Genomic DNA, 18,127 nt, shown 5'->3' on the forward strand with positions numbered 1-18,127 from the left:
TCTAGTCTGGGCAGATGAGGAGTTTCTAGCTTGGGGGTGTCCGCAGGTCTTGTCCAAGCGGTGCTATGTTAGGTAAGCCCTGGATGTTCTGTAGATCGTCCCAGAAATGGAGCCACCACCTCTGGCTCTTATCTTTGTCCCACCCAGAGCCACTGCCAGGCGGCACAGGTGATGATGCCACATTAAGGAGCAGAGGGAGGGCAGATGTGAGGGAAGGAGAGAAGAAGAGGAAGAGGGTAGGGGAGGGCCAAAGGGAGCCCATCCTGAAGCAGAGAGAGGCTGGATGGCAAAGCTTACGTCCTTCAAGCAGGGGCCAGCCTTCGCGGCATTTCTGCAGGGCTCTGGGCTTGCAGCAGGAGCGATGCGAGCACATGGCTCAGCCCTGCTTTGTCCTTCTCTCTGCCCTGAGCCAGGCTACGAGCAAGACTCCAGGAACGCTGCACACGAAGGCAGAGGGACATTACACAGACGTCTCCAGGAGCGAGGACGGGACTCCACTTTGCACCGTGGAGTAGAGTCCTCTACGCACACCTACAAACAGCCTTTCATTTTGTTCTCACGATAATCTTATAAAGTCCGTGACGCAGATATCATAGGACCACCAGCCCTATGTCCCAGGGGGGCCACTGAGGACCAGCGCGCTAGGGCCCCTCCCCAGGCCCCCCGCCCCCTGCCTGCCCTCGCTGCCCACACCTCTGGTCTGCGGCGTGCCCCTCTCTAGAGCTGATGACGCCGGCTGCTTCTGAGACCAAATTAGCAGCTCAGCCTCTTCCAGCTCTCCCAGGCATGGGCTGGCTGAAGAGGCGCCGCAGAGTCACTCGCTCCTGGCAAACTTCCCCGGGGCTGGGCTCCGGCAGGATGCGTGATGGGGCACATTACAAGAAATATATTTAAAATGCAGCACTTTGAAACCCCGCTCCTCTGCCCAAAAGCAGCCCCCCGTCTGAAAATTTAAGTAGCTCTAATTTGTTTGCCGGCTGATGTGTGAATCAGCTTCTGCAGTCAGTGAATTTCCCATCAAAGCTGATAAGCAGGAAGAGTCAGGGCTCTGGGAGAAAGAACCAGATGTACGTGAGCCAGGGAGCCCGGAGGAGAGAGGGTCCTGGAGGTCACACCCTTCTCAAGCCAGCTGTCTGCCATCGGGGGTGGCCAGGATAGCCCGATGCCCTCCCAGGAGGAGGGACTCAATTAACTACAGAAGTGCCACCCTGGGGGAATGGAGGGACACGCATGGTGACTGCAGGGGCCGTCCAGGTCACACTTTGAAATTCCAGTTGCCACCGGAGAGGCTTGTCATATGAACTCTCTCGGAAGTGGGGAACGGTAGCTTTAGAGAGCTCTCGTGACAAACTCCTGGGTCCCCAGGGCTCTGGCGTCCCTACTGGATGTGATGAACTCCTTGGGGCTGGAATGGCACGTCCCTTCCTCCGGGCCTGTGCTGGGCCCCACTCTCAGCAGGGGGAAGGCTGGGTCTGGACTCATGGATCACGGTCAGGGAACACGTCAGTAGAGGCAGAGCAGCTGAGCGGCATGGGAGCAGGGCACCCGCAAAGGTTAAGTGGGGCCCAGCATGTGCGGCCTCGCTGGGGAGCTGCCCTTTCACTCTGGGAGCAAACAGGGCCACCGAGGGGTCTGATTCTTTGGTGTGAAAGCTGGACCCGACAGCCCTTCGGGTCTCCTCCAGCTCGAAGAATTCATGACATTCTAGAAGACGCCAACTATTCCAAACCTCATGCCAATTCCCCTTCTCCTGGCTCCTTAATTAAAAGGAAGACATAAGTGACTTCTCAGTAACCTTCAAAGCAGCCCGCCCATCCTCTCCCCGAGAACTGCTGCCCCAGAATTTCCTCATCAAAGGCAGAGCGCTCGCTGGCTCGTGGGGAATGGCCCGCCGAGCAGCCTCCCCAGCCGGCCCCCTCTCGTCAGCTCTGTCCCCCAGCCAGGGAGCTGGCACTCGAGGCTGCGGATTTCCAGCAATCAAACCCCCGCTCCAGCGCTCTGAGCCAGGCTCCGCAAAGGCAGCTTCAAAGGATCTGCATATTTATGGTAAACTCCTTCCTCAAATTGAAAATGTATTAGACAGTAGCAATCATGACACTGTTAGAGCAGCTTCCCCCACTGGCAACCTGTCTGAGCCTTAATGGCTCTTCTCGTTAGCGCAGATGGGACCTGCACTGCCACAGAGGCTCATGACGAAGGGGCCGGGCAAAAGGGCACAGACGCCGGGCAGGGCCTCTCTATGGAGGGGGACCCCTCCTCACTGTTCCCCCAATGCCACCTGCAGGCAATGGCAGTGCAGATTCTCCTCTGACAGGGTCTTTCCAGGGTTTTCTGTTGTTCTTTGTTTGCTTTTGAAGTGGGGTAAAAGGGTCTGGAGGTGGGGACACGAGGGGATCCCACCAGCAGGTCTGCTAAAATTGCCATCAAAGCAACAGAAGAGGTTTCCTAGTGCTCCCAGCTGCAGAGAGCCATGATAAGAAATGTAGCTGGCTGCCTTTACACTACTCGGGGGTGCTGCCAAAGCAGACTCTGCCATCATAAACACCGGATGATCCTGCAAAGGGGGCAGGCATGCTTGTGTGTGCGCTTCTCAGAGAAGATGGCAGGAGAGGAAATTCAAGACAGGCGGCCTGTCCTCCCAGCAACTGGTGGGACCGGCAGGAACTCAGGAAGTTGGAGCTGGATTCCCTGAACCTTCTGGAGGACAGGGGACCCCTGAGTTCTTGGTTTGCGAGGGTGACTCACAATAGCCATCTGGCTCATCCCCCTGCCTCGTTAGAGCTACACTCAAGTCATTCCAGAGAACCAGCCCCTTGAAAAGCTGAGTTTATATCAGCTTTGGAAAACGAAACATGGCCATCAGTTCTCAAGGCTTTTTACTCGCCCACTCTTGGCCAGATCTGCAAATCTCTCCATCTCCATAGGAACAGACTTAAGTACATAAGTGGTCCAAGGGAGGGGTGGCTTAGGCATGGTTTATATGAAAAGTTCACATGAAAAGAACCCTGCACATTTTGGGAGGGGGGAGGGTGGCGGCAAGTGGAACAGTTAATTGATCTCAAGGTCCAGAGTTCTGAATGAATCAAAGATTCGAAAGCTAATTCCAGTAAGCACACTAATTCGGGGAATGGAAATTTAGTGTTTGTGAGGATGGTGCTCTTAGCTCTATACCGTTTCGCCCCATCTGGAGTGTGGTCCTCAATTTTGGCTTCATGTCTTAATAGAGACCTAGAAGCCCAAAAAGCATCAGTGGTGTGAGATTTGGAGGCCATATCACGTTGAGAACAGCTATGGTCTGCTGTTTGTGGAAGGAAAGACAATCAGAGGGTCACTACGATAGTGCTGACTGCAATTTTTGCCTTTTCCCAAAGATTGTGAGCTCATGAAGGGACCATGACACAGAGCAGGCGCTCAAACAGTGTTATGCTAAATTTCAGGAAGAAGTGAATGAATGAAGAGAAATCAAACTATTTTCAAATATATAAAGAGTTGGTAAAAAAAAAAAAAAAAGACAGTGGGCCATTCCAGCTGCTTCAGAGGGCAGAACTAGGAGGCAGGTTTTGACCCTCTCCCTGGAAGACGTGGGCATATGGCATGTGTCCTTTGGGAAGCAGTATACTTCCCAGCCCAGTGCAGGCTCAAGGAGAGGCTGGGTGGCTGCTTCTCTCAGGGGCACTATGGAAAACACTGTTGCATTGGGATGGAAGATTAGACTAGAGGCCTTGGAGGTTTCCCCCAACACATTCTAGGGCCAAGTTGCAGAGTAGAAAGAGCATGGACTTTGAAGATAGCCAGATGTGGACTCAGTTAAGTCTGGAACTTACTAGCTGTGTGGATGTGGACACATTACTTTGCCTCTCTCTGCCTCAGTTTCTTTACCTGCAAGATGGAGAGAGCAGCCTTTATGTATGGCTGATAGAAGATGAGAAATTTTAAATATCTATGTATACTACTTGGCAAGGGGCATCATGGAGGAGAACTATTATCATCATTATGTCAATAGAGCTGGCGTTATACCTAAACACAGGCCAGCAGAAGAGAGTGCCATGCAAATCTAATTTCATTAATCCTTGCGTTTAACAACACCAAACGTTGAGGGGTTACCATCTTCATCACACAAAGAAAATTGAGGTACCCTCAATGTGATGCACAGTGATCCAACAGGAAAGGTGAGAGCTGCGTCTTTAGCTAGGGATGTCAAGCCCCCATGCCTCAGGCCTCCTTCTCCCCCAAAGGCTTAATTAGAGCCTGTTAAGCCATTTCCAATCTTTAGATAAAAGGTGTGCTCATCCTGTTACGGCCCTAACAAAGTCACTTGGGGGCTGCTCAGAATCTCTGATCTATTTAGACTAAGTTAAATGAAGGAAATGAAGGGCCCTCTAATGTTGTGCTTCTTTTTTTTCCCTTCTGTTTCAGATCTGATTGATCCCAAATGAAGAAGAGAGATTATATTATTCCAATGCAATCCAGGCCATCTTCTGGGAAATAAGAAGGGAGAAGATGGGATGGAGAAGGGAGAGCTCACACAGGCGGAACTGGAGGACGAACTTAGGGAACCCAGAAGCAACACCATTGACTTCTATGCCCATATATAAGCAATTGGGAGATGGTCCAGGTTCAGAAATGTCACGCACAGGACACTCTAGAGAACATTTCCCCATAAAAGTCTCCAGGGGAAGCTTCACAGAATTCCAAGATGGAAAACCCTCTCCAAACAGAATCAAAACAGTAATTTTTTTAATGGTAAAAAATAACCCCGAGTTCTGAAAGACTATTTTTATAATGGTAATAATCCCTTAATCAGCCACCAGCAGGGAATACAGCATTTGGTTCAGACATTTTACCAATTACAACCCACTGGGTCCCTGTGTGGTGCTTTCTAAATAATCAAAACCAGCTCTTAATAGCCACTTGCCCAGACAGGAAGAGAAAGAATAAAACCAAATCCAAATGAGAAGACACCATTACTAAAGAAAGCTCAGCCCAGCAGGTCACTGGGAACAGGTAGCAGCAAAGCAACAGACCTGGGTAAAGTGTTTTGATTTGGGAGTTTAGGGATTCCAGGAAAGTGAGTGGAAGCCAAGAGCCTCGGGAGGCCCAAGAGCATGGGCTCTGGAGTTGGACAAGCCTGAGTATAAATTTTAGCTCTGTCCAAAGTCCTTGCTAATAGTGAACTTGGGTCAAGTTCCTTATCTTCCTTGATTCCCAGCTTTCCTATTCGTGATGTGGGACACTATCCACCTTCCAGGGCCATCCCCCAGATCAGAAGTGATCTGTACGAAGTGCCCATGTGGTGTCTGATTCACAAGAGGTACTCAAGAGATGTCATTTCGTCTGTTCCCGGTCATTCCCCCTTCTCTTGCCAGACCACCTTGGATGGCATTGGAAGACTGTTAGAGCAGAGATACTGACTTTCCTCCCACCCTGGAAAAGAAGTCCAATTAATTATCACTCCCCAAACCACTTCATCCTGTAATAATCAGGGGAAGGACACCTGTCGAGAGGCAAAGATTCAGCTGGTGATTGAGATGGGACCTGGGGACCAGAGCTGCAAGGCTACATCTGTGCTCACGATATAACTTGCACAGTATTCACTGGTATTCACAGAACCTGAGTGAGACAGCAAAGTAGCAGGACAGTCACCAGATTTGTTGAAGAAAAATGGGTAATAAAGAGGATTATTGCAATCCACTCTAGAAATCCAATCAAGAATGTGTGTCCCTGGAGAAAAAGGAACCCTCTTGCACTGTTGGTGGGAAAGCAAACTGGTGCAGCCACTCAGGAAAACAGTATGGAGTTTCCTCAAAAAGTTAAAAATAGAACTACCCTACGATCCAATTATCACACTACTGGTATTTACCCAAAGAACACAAAAATGCTAATTTAAAGGGATACATGCACCCTCATGTTTATAGCAGCATTATTATTATTATTTTTTTAAATTTTATTTATTTATGATAGGCACACAGTGAGAGAGAGAGAAGCAGAGACACAGGCAGAGGGAGAAGCAGGCTCCATGCACCGGGAGCCCGACGTGGGATTCGATCCCACGTCTCCAGGATCACGCCCCGGGCCAAAGGCAGGCGCCAAACCGCTGCGCCACCCAGGGATCCCTATAGCAGCATTATTTACAATAGCCAAGATATGGAAGCAGCCTTAGTTTCCATCCATTAATGAATGAATAAAGATGTGGTAGATGCGCGTGTGCGCGCACGCGCACACACACACACACACACACACACACACACACACACACCTGGAATATTACTCAGCAATAAAAAAAAGAATGAAAGCTTGCCATTTGCAATAACAGGATGGACCTACAGAAGATGATGCTGAGTGAAATCCATCAGAGAAAGACAACTACCATTTGATTTAATGCATATCGTATTTATGTGGAATTTAAGAAATAAAACAAACGAGCAGAGGGGGAAAAAAGGAGATAGAGAGGGGCGAACCAAGAAACAGATTCTTAACAAACTGAAGGTTACCAAAGGGAAGGGGGTGGGGAGAGGAATGAAACAGGTGATGGGGATTAAGGAGCACCTTGTCATGATGAGCACTCGGTGATGTACGGAAGTGTTGAATCACGGTATTGTACACCTGAAACTACACCTGAAACTATTGTATGTTAACCAACTGGTATTAAAATAAAAACTTAGAAAAATGTGTGTTCCTTAGAGCAGCCGAAGGTCAATATCACCATCCTCTTTGATGGTCTCATGGGCTCAAAAAGATGAGGGTGAACTATGGGGAGGTCAAGAGGAAATTCTATGCGCTATTTGTCAAGGCATAGCTTGTGGCCCCCCTGCACGGTAATGGTCCATCTGGGTGCTAGTCAAAAATATGCAGATTCCTGGAAGGCACCCAGTTTTGCTGACTCAGGATTTATAGCTGTGGGGCCTGGGAATATAGCTGCAACAAGCACCATTGGGCATTCCTGTGCACACGTAGGTTTGTGACGCCCTACCTATACCAACAATGTGTGCTTCTGGGGAAGGATCAGTAGCTGCTGTTTAGGACGCCCCAGAGCAGAGTCCCCTGCTGGGCTGGGCTGGAGACTGGCGATGCTGTTTCTTAATGACCGGGGCAATCCTGCAGCCTGGCAGCTGGGAAAAGCCAGCCTGAGTGGCGGCTGCTGGAGAAAGAGTTAAGGGGAAGAGGTACTTTGAGCAAAACTAGCAGTCATTCAAGCAGAGGGTGGGGTCAGGGCCACCAGCCAACTCTGCCACTGCAGGTGTTGCTTGATGGAAGGGGCTGGAAGGGGGCTCTTTCCAGGGGAGCACTCCAAAAGCAGGCCTGAGGTCCAATGAGGGGTTTTTCAGCACCTGGGACTGGGCCTTCTGTGGAGTAAGTCTGAGGCTTGGCATGAGCATTATATTCTCCTAACTACTGCTTCCTCATCATTATTATCCCCACATACTTCATTTCCTTACCTTTTTTTTTTAATTTTCCCTGTAACATTTACCACTACTGACACTATATTAGATATGGATTTATCTGTATTTTGTCCCATGCTACAATATAGGCCCCAGAAAAGCACTTTGCCCATGTTTTAAAACCTGGAAGTTTTAAAACTTAGAAGAATGTCTGGAACATAGTAGGCACTCAACTGGTATTTACTGAAACCACAAATGAACATTCTGCACTTCATGTCCCATGAGCATAATGGGGCTCACGGAAAAGTCAGCCTGGAAATTTCCCTACAGGCTGAAGACTTCATTTGTTTAGGGATTTATGAGCCAGAGGGCATGATCTGAGCTTAATAACCCCAAAGTGCACTGATTATTTTGCTATGTCGCCAGGGAATGTGCCTTTTGCAGGTTTGTTTCCTCTGTACCCAGCACAGTGCCTGACACACATACCCATACTCAAGACTGAGCACACGCTCATCAACTGGTGATATTCTTCCCCAGAGTTTCTGGCTACCTACCTAACCCTAGACTCTCTTCTTTATCTTGTTGTTTCCCAAGAAGGGTGACCTGGCCTCAAGGCCTAGCATAATCACTGTCCTCCTAAAAGGAGCTCCACTTGGCCCTGTGGAGCCTCTCAGATGTGGGGACAGAGCGACGGGATGTGGGTGTGGCAGGGCCTTGTCAGCATAGCCTAGGGTTTCACTGGGGTCATCCTGAGTGCTCGGTGATCACATCAGTTCCTGGGTCCTATCTGAGGTCTACCCCATTGGACTTTTTTACGGTAGAGTCTAAAAATCTACATGTTTAACAAATTTACCAAGGTGATTTTGATGTATGATTTGTCGGTCATAATAGTTAAGAACTTGAGCTTCAGAGTCTGAGCTGGTTCAAAACCAGCTGCCAATACTAACTGTTCAAAGCCTCCATGAGCATTCATTTCCTCACTTAAAAAAATAGCGATTAATAAAAAGTACCTATCACCGACCGTTGACTAAGATGAGCAAATCTGAACTAAGATGAAACAAATAACCTGAATAGTCCTATTTTAAGAAACTGAATTTGTAATTTAAAAGTTCCTAAAAAAGAAATCCCCAGGCCCAGATCGTTTCCCTGAAATATTTTACCAAACATTTAGAGAAGAATTAACAGCAGTCGTATACAACTTTTTCCAGAAAAAATAAGAGAAAGGAATATTTCCTAATTCATTTTGTGAAACCAGTATTACCCTGATACCTAAACCAGACAAAGGGAGTAAAAAAACAAAGCAAAAAACCCTCCAAGCCCACTGCAGACCAGTAGTCATTCAGAACTTGGATGCTAAATCCTCAACAAAATATTAGCCAACCTAATCCAACAATGTCTAAAAATTATACACTATGTCCAAGTGGGATTTATTCCAGGTGTGTAAGGCTGGTTAAACATTTGAAAATCAATTAATGTAATCCACCATATGATCAAGCTAAAGAAGGAAAATAATATGATTATATCTGTTGACCCAGACAAAGCACTTGACAAAATTCAACAACACCCACTTCATGGTAAAAAATTCTCGCGAAGTTAGAATGAGAAGGCAACACCCTCAGCTTGATAAAGAACATCTACAAAACACCTACAGCCAGCAGCATGTTTAAAGGCAAAAGGCTGAATGTGTCCCCCCTAAGATCAGAAACAATGTATCAATATTGAACATGGACATTCTGGCCATTGAACAAGGCAAGAAAAGGGGAAAAATGGTATCCAGATTGGGAAGGAAGAAATAAGACTGTCTCTATGCACAGATGACAGAAATAAAATAGAGTAAAGATAGGGACAGCCCGGGTGGCTCAGTGGTTTAGTGCTGCCTTCAGCCCAGGGCCTGATCCTGGAGTTCCAGGATCGAGTCCCACATCGGGCTCCCTGCATGGAGCCTGCTTCTCCCTCTGCCTGTGTCTCTGCATCTCTCTCTCTCTCTGTCTCTCATGAATAAAGGATGGATGGAATAAAGGAATAAATAAATAAAATCTAATAAATAAATAAATAAATAAATAAAATAAAGATAAATTGAAAGCACTCAGTCTGTAAAGTGAAATGGGAAAATGGTACACCCAACATGGTTAATGGCTGGTGGTAAGAGCTTAAGAAATACAAAGCTGCTCTCTGATGATGATGATGATGATGATGATGATAATGGAGGAAGAGAAAGATGAGGAAGAGAAGAAAGAATCTTAATAACCTCCGGGAAAGGTGATTGTGCAGCCCCTTGAGAGGCACATTCCCTTGCTTAGCTACTCTGACAGCGGAAGCCCTCCAGTGTGTCTGCTTCCTGCTATAATTAGCACATTTCCTATTTCTCTGGCTCTTCTAAGGCAGGAGAAGGGCTCGCCTAAGAATAGGGGGTTGATTATCTGGGCAAAAGGGAGGTTGGGAGACCTGCTGGGAGGCACCTGTCGTGGCTCAGAATCCCTGTTTCCTCTGATGCCAGAGGATGGGGGGGTGGGAGTGAGAGAGAGAGAGTTCATGGAGGAGACCAGGGAAAAGATAGGGGGTTGGAAAGGCACTTCAGAGGATGGAGCCATCCTGAGCTGATGGGAGAAGACAGGTAGCTGACAGGAGAGGGGGGCTGTGTTCGGCATGGCGCAGGCTGGTCAGGAAAGAGCCAGCAAGAGGGAACTGGCCATCCACTCCAACACCAAAGGGACCCAGTTGGTTCCTTCCCCACACTCTCTGGAGTCTGGCCCTGGTTCCAGGGTTAGGGCAGAATCCAAACTAGTGGGCACAGACTGGGAATTCCCTCCTTATGTGACACTTCTTGCCCCCCTGCCCCTACCGGGCATGACGGCCTGCCTCTCGGTCTTCTGCTGGAGCTGTCCCTTGACCCACGCTAGTGGACTGACCGGCAGGAAGCGGGGGAAGCCGGGGCATGCCAGGAGCGGTGCACAGGACACAACCTGTCGCTCCTGGGGATAACTGAGAGCTGGGGCCACCCTGCGCACCAAGGAGAAATGGGATGAGAGGGCTGAGGACGCAGAAAGGAACAAAGAGGAAAAATGTGCCACCACGGTGGCGGAGCCGGACTTACCTGCCGAAAACCATTCCTGGTGAACTGTAAGATTTTCAAGGCATAGTTGGACCTCTGGCCTTTGCTGTTGAATTCAATGTGGCCGGTGAGACCTTCCAATTCTACCTGTCCAAGAGAGAGCGACTTACAGCACCAAACAGGCCCCAGGTCCCACCTGGCTCCAAGCACCCCACACCAGAGCCGTTCAAGGATGCCCGAGAGACAGCAGGCCGTCAAGGTCCATCCTCCTGCCTGTCTCTCAGTCACGGGATCTCATAACTATGAGTGTGATGTCTCCGGGATGAATTCACACTTGGCTGGGGCCAGGGGAGGAGAAGGATGCCCCACACCCAGTGACCTCGCAGCCACGGCATGAACCAACACAATGCCAGGGTGGAAGCCTGAACTCAGATCCTCCCGTGTCCCTCCTCCAGGCTGTTGGCTGTAGATAGACTCTTTCCTCTTCGAGCAGCTGCTCACCCACCTTCAGGTCCGCAGGAAGTCAGGAGGACCTGACCCGAAATGCAAAACCCGAGCTACTCTGCACCAGATGTCTTCTTGGTGGGGTAGAGATCCGTGTCCATCCCCCCAGAGGAGATGTGGCTGGGAAAGCCAGCACTAAGCCATGCCTCCCCGGTGGGGCTGTAGGGCTCAGGGAACACTGTGACCCACATGCACTGAATGGGGTCACCGCAGGTGGCTGTTCTATCTGGGACGGTGATACACCGAGGAGGCTTGGGGGTGCGGGGCCTTGAACAGAGCACCCCGTCCCTCCCCTGCAGGGCCCTGGCCGCCCCTCACCATGCGCAGGTAGTTCATGAGGCTCGTGCCATGTTGCCAGATCTGGGCCGAGCCGCAGGACAGGGGCTTCACGCCGATCTCCTGGCTCCGGTTGAGCTCCTGTACCGCGGTCACCACAGCATAGACGGCGTCAAACAGCAAGGCTGAGGACAGCTGGGAGAGGGCAGACGGTGGGCAGGAGGCCCAGAGTGAGGGAGGGTGGGAGGGATGGGTGGGAAGGGGGAGGGGAAGGAAAAGGAGGAAGAGAAGACCAGAGGAGGACAAGAGAAAAGAGAAAGAAGGAATAAGGGTTCTTTTTTGGTGCCCATGGCCCACCGCCTCTCACTGGGCCAGCTCTGCTTCACTCAAGGGTCTAGGTGCTTGCCCAAGGCAGACAGTGGTGGCCAAGGCTTCTCTGGGATTGGACCATCCAGCTGTCCCTTTGGGCCCAAAATGATTTCAAGGATATCCTTTGCTCTCGTTGCTCCAGGGAGGTAGTGACTTCCATTGCTCTCAGAAATCCCCAAGAAGGACACAGGGCTGCCTATCTCGGGAAGAAGGAAGGAGCCTGGAAGCTGCCTTTGGATTTGCCCATTCTACAACGCTCAACCAAAGGTCACTTCCTTCTAGAAGAGCCCATGGTACTGGACATACCTACTATCAGTCTACTTTTACTACTCAGTGCGACTGGTACTTACAAAGTACATGGTGAGTTCAAAGCCTGAAGATGAGCAAGACCCTATTCCCACAATAGATTACAGTGGAATGGAGAGGGTGTATGGGGACAAAGGACCCAAACAGGGGTGATGTGAAACTGAGTGAGGGGACACGCAAAGGTCTGGGGGTGTCCAAAGAGAAAGATCCTGTCTTGGTGATCAAGAAAACGTTTCTGGGAGCACCTGGGTGGCTCAGTCAATTAAGTGTCTGTCTTCGGCTCAGGTCATGATCTCAGAGTCCTGGGATCAGGCCTCCCTGCTCAGCGGGGAGCCTGCTTCTCCCTCCCCCTCTGCTGCTCCCCCTGCTTGTGCTCTCTGTTAAATAAATGAATAAAATCTTGAGAAAAAAAAAAGAAGAAGAAAATGTTTTTTGGAGGACCCAGCATGGGAACTGAGCACTGAAGGATTTTGGTAGAAACATCATTGGATCTGGGAGGGGGAGCAGCTGGGGAAGGGGAAAGACGCTTCAGAGGTGGAACTGCACATGCAAAGGGGTGGAGACTGTAGTGCAAGCTTGGCAGGGAGCAGGGGGCGGTAGGAGGGGAAGAAGCAACAAACTAGAAATGCAAGAGGGAGTCAGAGCCCCCGGAAGAAGCCAGTGTGGTTTGTTCATATTTTCATCTCCCTATTAAATTGCAAGCTCTTAGAGCAGGAACACACAGGGCCGTCATCTCTACATGTTGCACAGTATCTAACTGGGACCTGGCATGTGGTAGGCCTCCCCAAGACATATTTTTAGAATTGAATTAAATTTGGGGTGTAATCTGCCCACCGAGGCTCAGCGGAGCACTACCCAATGAGTTAACTGGACGTGTGTGGCTTTGGGTAGGGGCAGGAAAACAGAAGATGCCTGCTCCGGGGAGTGTGTCATCTAAGGAGGCGGTGGCACTATGCAGTACACATAAAGCCCCTGACAAGAAAAACCTACTGAATGTAAATGAAAATAGGGTCAAACCATACAGGGGCCCTAAGGGGAGGCCCTGTGGGAGCAGTGATGTTGGGGTCTGGAAGTCCACACGCCACCTCATCACAAAGCAAGTTCCTTCACAGAAGTAGGACATTCACCACTGGCAACTCAATACCGTCCCCGCGGATGATGCCCCCACCCCCACCCTGTGACTTCTTACAGCCTCCTCCTACCTGGCTAGGCCCTGGGAGACTGAGCCCTCCAAGGCAGGGGAGGTCATCTAGTTGGATTTTTTTTTTCAAGCTCTCAAGACAGTGTGTAAGCATCTTGAGACAGGAGGTGTCAGAAAAAGAGCTTGAAACCGGGAGGACTAAACCCAGAGTCTGGATCCCAGCCCTCACTCATGTGCTGAGTGATCCCGAGCATACTGTGGAGCCTTGGAGAGAACAACGGTCTCCTGTAAACAGGTCTGTAATGTGCTCTGCAAACTGCACACCCCCTGGGTGCGGGCAGGTGTCAGCTTGGGAAGCAGGTGCTTCCAAGGCGACGGGGAGTAGCATGAGCAGGGAGCTCAAGGCAGGAGACAGGCTGGGAAGTGTGCTTATTCCCTCTGCAGCCCAGCTACCTGTTGGGCCAGGTGTCCTGTGGCAGCGACTTGGGGTGGGGTTGGGGGGCTGGTTCGGGATCATCTTTCTAAAAGGCAGTTATAGGGGAGATAGCCCAAGAGAGTTTCCAGGCCCCAATCCACGTTCCCTTGCAAAACTGCCAGCTCGAGTGTTGGTTCTTCCTCCTTCTTTCCCTCTGCCAATCCCTCTCCCGGTCCTCCTTTTCTTCCTTCCACCTGCTTCTTTTCTTTCCTCCCACATTTATTCAGCTCCTACCATGTGGCAGCACCACAGACCTCGACATGGCCTGATCTCCTCGGAGACATCCCCGCAGGCAGAAGTCCTAGGGCCCTGGGCCTGTCCGTGCTGGGCCCTCTTCCCTTTCACCTCCAATACCCCTCCTTTCTGTGCCCTGGTCCCAAAGCACCCAGGTGGGGACACTAAACGATGGGGACCAGGAGTAAGCTCTGCAGGGCGGCTGAGCCACACTGGCCAGCCGCCTCCCCGAGGCCCTCCCGCCCATCACCTTCTGCTCGCTCAGCTCCTTCTGCATTGATTCCAGGCTCACCTGCATGGCGCTCGATGCTTCTCGGCGAGCCTACAACTGTCCTTGTCCTCTGCACATAATTCATTTTCCCCTGCGCACATGTGGCTCCTTTATTAATGGACCTCTCACGTTTCCTTGCCAAAAGGACATATGGAAATGATCAATGCTATAGACTCTCCCTTTCCAGCTTAGACGAACGTTGACCTGAGGCGAGGGCTGGTTAGCGCTGCTGCCACCGGCCCCTCCATCCTTCCGTCTGGCTATCTAAAGCATACGGTGAACTAATTTCTGTCCCACCTTCTCCTTTGTCTCCCAGCTCATCTGTCCCTTCAGAGAGTCTCAAAATCTCTTGCCTGTTAGACTGCAAAGGATCCTAGAATTCAAGGAGTCCAACTCTCTTATTTTACCAATGGTGAAACCGAGGTTGGAAGAATTCACCTCCTGCCCAAAGTCACCGAGCATGACAGAAGCCAGGCCAGGACCAGGAGCCCCAGGACCCTTGCTCCAGGCTGGCTTCCTCCTGTCTCTGCAGCACTGTCTTTCCATCCTCTTGAGAAGCTGGCGGTGAGTCACTGCTCTTGTCAGATTTATTCTTGGGCCCAGCCTCCCGGGACAACCTGGGCAATCTTCTAGACGTGGTCATCTTCCCAACAGCAGCCAGGAGCATGAGACTCTTGGGCCAGGGCTGGGGTCGGAGAAGGGTAGTGGGCAGGCCTCTCTCTTGTCCTGGGTTTGGCCATCACCCACCTTGCCTCTTGGTCTGCCTGGTTGGTTGTCCTCACGCTAGCCTCTCAGTCAAGAGAAATTTTGTTGCAATGGGACATATAAGGGCAGGACAGAGGAGTGGTGTGAGGGGATCAACAGTTACCTACCTAGTACCTCTTCTCCCCTTCTTCCTCCCCAACAGAACCCCCATTTGGTTCGAGTATCCTCCATCCCCCCAAGCAGCCATGTGCTTCAGGACTGGCTAACCCAGCCCCAGCTCTCAAGGGATCCTGAGTGGTCCAGGAGTCATCCCATCCTCCCAACAATATGGGATTCGGGAATGGGCAAACGGTGCCATTCTGACCAATGAGACATGAACGGAGACCACGAGTGAGGAGTCAGTTCTGAGAAAAGCTTCCTGTCTCTGAGAGAGGCAGTTCTTCCTCCTTCTCTCACCACCACTGCCACTGTTAGGACATGATGCCTGGACCTGCGGCAGCCAGCCTGGCTCCAGCCTGAGGATAGAGCTGACACCAGGGGGGGCAGAGAGGAATGGAAACAAACCTCTGTCCAGAGTCTGCTCTCCCTCTCGACTTGCTGTGACATGAGGTGACACGTTTCCCTTTTCTGCAGAAGGCAGTTTGATATAAGATTTCCACTGCCGGAAGCTGAATGTGCCCTCATCAGTACGAAGGCCCTAGGAACCCCCTTCCTTCCAGGGCATGGCTGCCCCAGGCCCACTTAACCCCCTCTAGAGGCCCTTCTTCTCAGGAGGCTGTCTGTCGGCCCGAGAGACCCCGGTCCCCGCAGACTGGCAGACGCTGCTCACCACGCCATTTCTCACACCCTCCCACCAGGCCCCAGGCTCCTTCCTGCCACACACTTGTTGTTCCCACTCGTCTGGGATGTGGTTTTCTTGGCTGATGTCCTCTTATTAGCAAATGATCCGGATGCCGGGAGAGCAGTGTGTGCCTGTTTGCAGTGTTCCTTGGCATCTCGTACTCTGAGACCTTCAAGATTCTTCTAGGCTTCTAATAATTACAGCCCAGAGAGGGACCCTGGGGGGCAGGGGTGGGTGGGAGGGACAGCCTCAAGGTTCCTGTCTCCTCTCCATCTGCACAGTGCCTTCGGTGACAGTCCCCAGGGAGCTCTGGGCTTCACGGGTCCTGTCTGTGGCTCAGCCTGGGCCCATCGTAGCCGAAACCTCCTAAGCCCCAAACACCATCCCCCCCTAGTTGGGCCTCCTCAGGGTCCTCCCTGCATAACCAGACTGCCCCTCTCTTTTAGGCTCCTGGCACCACGCCTGGGCCTCTCCCTTGGGTGCTCCAACTGCTTCTCTGAGCCCCAGCTGCCCACCCCCAAGCTCCTCCACCTTATCGGCCCCCAGATGCCAATCTCAGCTCAGCCAATTTCACCTCTGGCGGGAGAGCCTGTAATCTCTGCCTCGTCAACTGTTCATCTCACTGCAGATCTCCATCCCAAAGCCGCCTGCTGTTCTCTCCTACCTGCTTTCTCCTTCTGTTATCATTTACTAACTCAGCTCTGGCAAGCACTGGGGATTGCAGTTGGGGAAGAGCGGCTCTGATACCAAAACAGCGCTCCGTCTGCCTCTTGAGTCTGGCTGGAGCGTCCCCTCCGTCCCCACTCCTTCTAGTCTTCCATCCATCGCCCTTCCCTTCACCACCTGCCTCTGTCTTCCTGTGGCTTCCGTGCCCCATCTGTGCGCACGCCTCTCTCGTCTCCGCTTCCCCTGTCCCTACGTCTTCTAAATATTAAAACCCCCAAACGGCTCAATCCTTGTTTAAAATCCTCTCCTCTTTCTTGGCACCAAAATGTCGCTTGGCAAGGGACTCTCGATTCTCTTGTTTTTATATTTTCATTTGGTTCTTCATTGTTTTTTTTCTTTTGAGCTGTTTGTAAATTGTTTAGGGGAATGAAAGACTCTGTATAAATTAAGATGAATCAGTCTGAGTTAGTAGCGGAGTTATCCCCCCGCCACTGAAGGAAAAATAAGATATCTTCCAAACACACACCTGTAACCCTCATCTCCCCCGCCAGCCCCCACCCCAGATCACTGGATTCCCATTCTCTTGGATGCCCATTTGTCTCTGAATCTTTGTAGCTTAAACTCTGCCCCCCCAAATCAGACCAGGACAGGAGCCATTAAAATCTCATCGAATAGTCCGTACAATCTGGGTTTTATTCAATGAAATAAACACTTAATTACAAACATCTGTTTTAGCCTAAATTCTAATTACTTAACCTAGCCATCTGTAATTTTAATGATTTCCTACGATTTTTGTTCTTTGCAGTGTGATTAATGGGAGCGGCATGTGAAATAGCGGGTATGTGTCTCCATCCACAGCTTGCCTGCTTGCAGCTCGTGTGGTGTCAGGAGGGAAGCAGGGTATCTGGGTGCAGCCCCAGCCTGGGTGGTGGCACTCAGCTTTCTCTCGAGGTTACTAACCCCTCAGCTCAGTGGCTCCCTCCCCATGTCCTCAGAGCAGCCCCCTTTCCAGTCCCCTGGGAAGGGAAGGATGGGGGGGGGGGGGGGCACACATAATTTAGGAGGATGAGAAATGGGACAGGAGAAATGTCAAGAGTGTAGAAAGCACCTGGAGTGTAGAGGGGGAAGGGAAAGCAGAAGGAAGGCAATGGAAAGGGAGAGGGAGGGGAAGGGAAGGGGACAAAGGGAAGGGAAAAGAAAGGGAAAAGGGGAGGGAAGGAGTCATGAGGGGAGGGGAAGAGGGAAAGGGAGGAGTCAGGGGAGAAGATAGGTGGAGAAAGAGACTGGAACTGAGATAGAGGAGGGGCAGAGGGGAATGGCAGGGGTGGCAGGGGTGGCAGGGGTGGGGGGTGGGGGAGAAGAGGCCCGGAGGCAGGAGGGCACAGGTCCCTGCGGAGGATCTGGCCGAAGTCTTTACGAAACTGGATGGGGAGACAGACTGGCCCGGGCTTTCCTGGAACTGATTATTTCTCACCTTCCAGCTCCCCAGCAAATGACAGGGCTGGGCTGTTTGTACTGGAATTTCAACCCCTAACGAGACAGGAAGAGGCACCGCTTTTCAAAAGGCAGTTGCTAAGTGAGAAGCCCTGAGAAGGGTTTGTTGCTGTTTGAGGCTGTGTGCTTTCTTCCTATGTTCTTCCAGGTGGGAGCCTCCCCTTACTCCTCCGAGGCCACAGAGCCCGCGGCTGCAAGGCTCTTGGCACTGAGTGGCAACCGGGGCTGTGATCTCACTCTTCTGTGCCTCGGTTTCCCCACTTGCCCAAAAGGGGTGTGTGACCATGCTCATCTGCTACCGGGATGCATGAGGAGGAAGGAGAAGCGGAGCTGGGGTAATTTCATGGGAGGCCCTACGGGATGTCTTCGCTCTGTGCACAGATGGAACAAATGGAAAGAGCACCCCGGCCTCCT

At 51.1% G+C, this 18,127-nt stretch overlaps 1 protein-coding gene across 5 annotated transcripts in view; it reads right to left on the reverse strand.

Annotated features, from left to right (window-relative positions):
- GRIK4 (glutamate ionotropic receptor kainate type subunit 4) overlaps nt 1-18,127 on the reverse strand; it is a 422,857-nt gene that overhangs the window by 92,694 nt on the left and 312,036 nt on the right. For all 5 annotated transcript variants that reach the window (XM_072729516.1, XM_072729517.1, XM_072729514.1 and 2 more), the window contains 2 exons: nt 11,254-11,406; nt 10,474-10,578 (listed from right to left, as the gene is read on the reverse strand). In XM_072729516.1, coding sequence (XP_072585617.1) covers nt 10,474-10,578; nt 11,254-11,406 — 258 coding nt within the window. The remainder of the gene's footprint in view (nt 1-10,473; nt 10,579-11,253; nt 11,407-18,127) is intronic.

Source organism: Vulpes vulpes, chromosome 12, assembly GCF_048418805.1.
Source record: "Vulpes vulpes isolate BD-2025 chromosome 12, VulVul3, whole genome shotgun sequence".
Lineage (NCBI taxonomy): Eukaryota > Metazoa > Chordata > Mammalia > Carnivora > Canidae > Vulpes > Vulpes vulpes.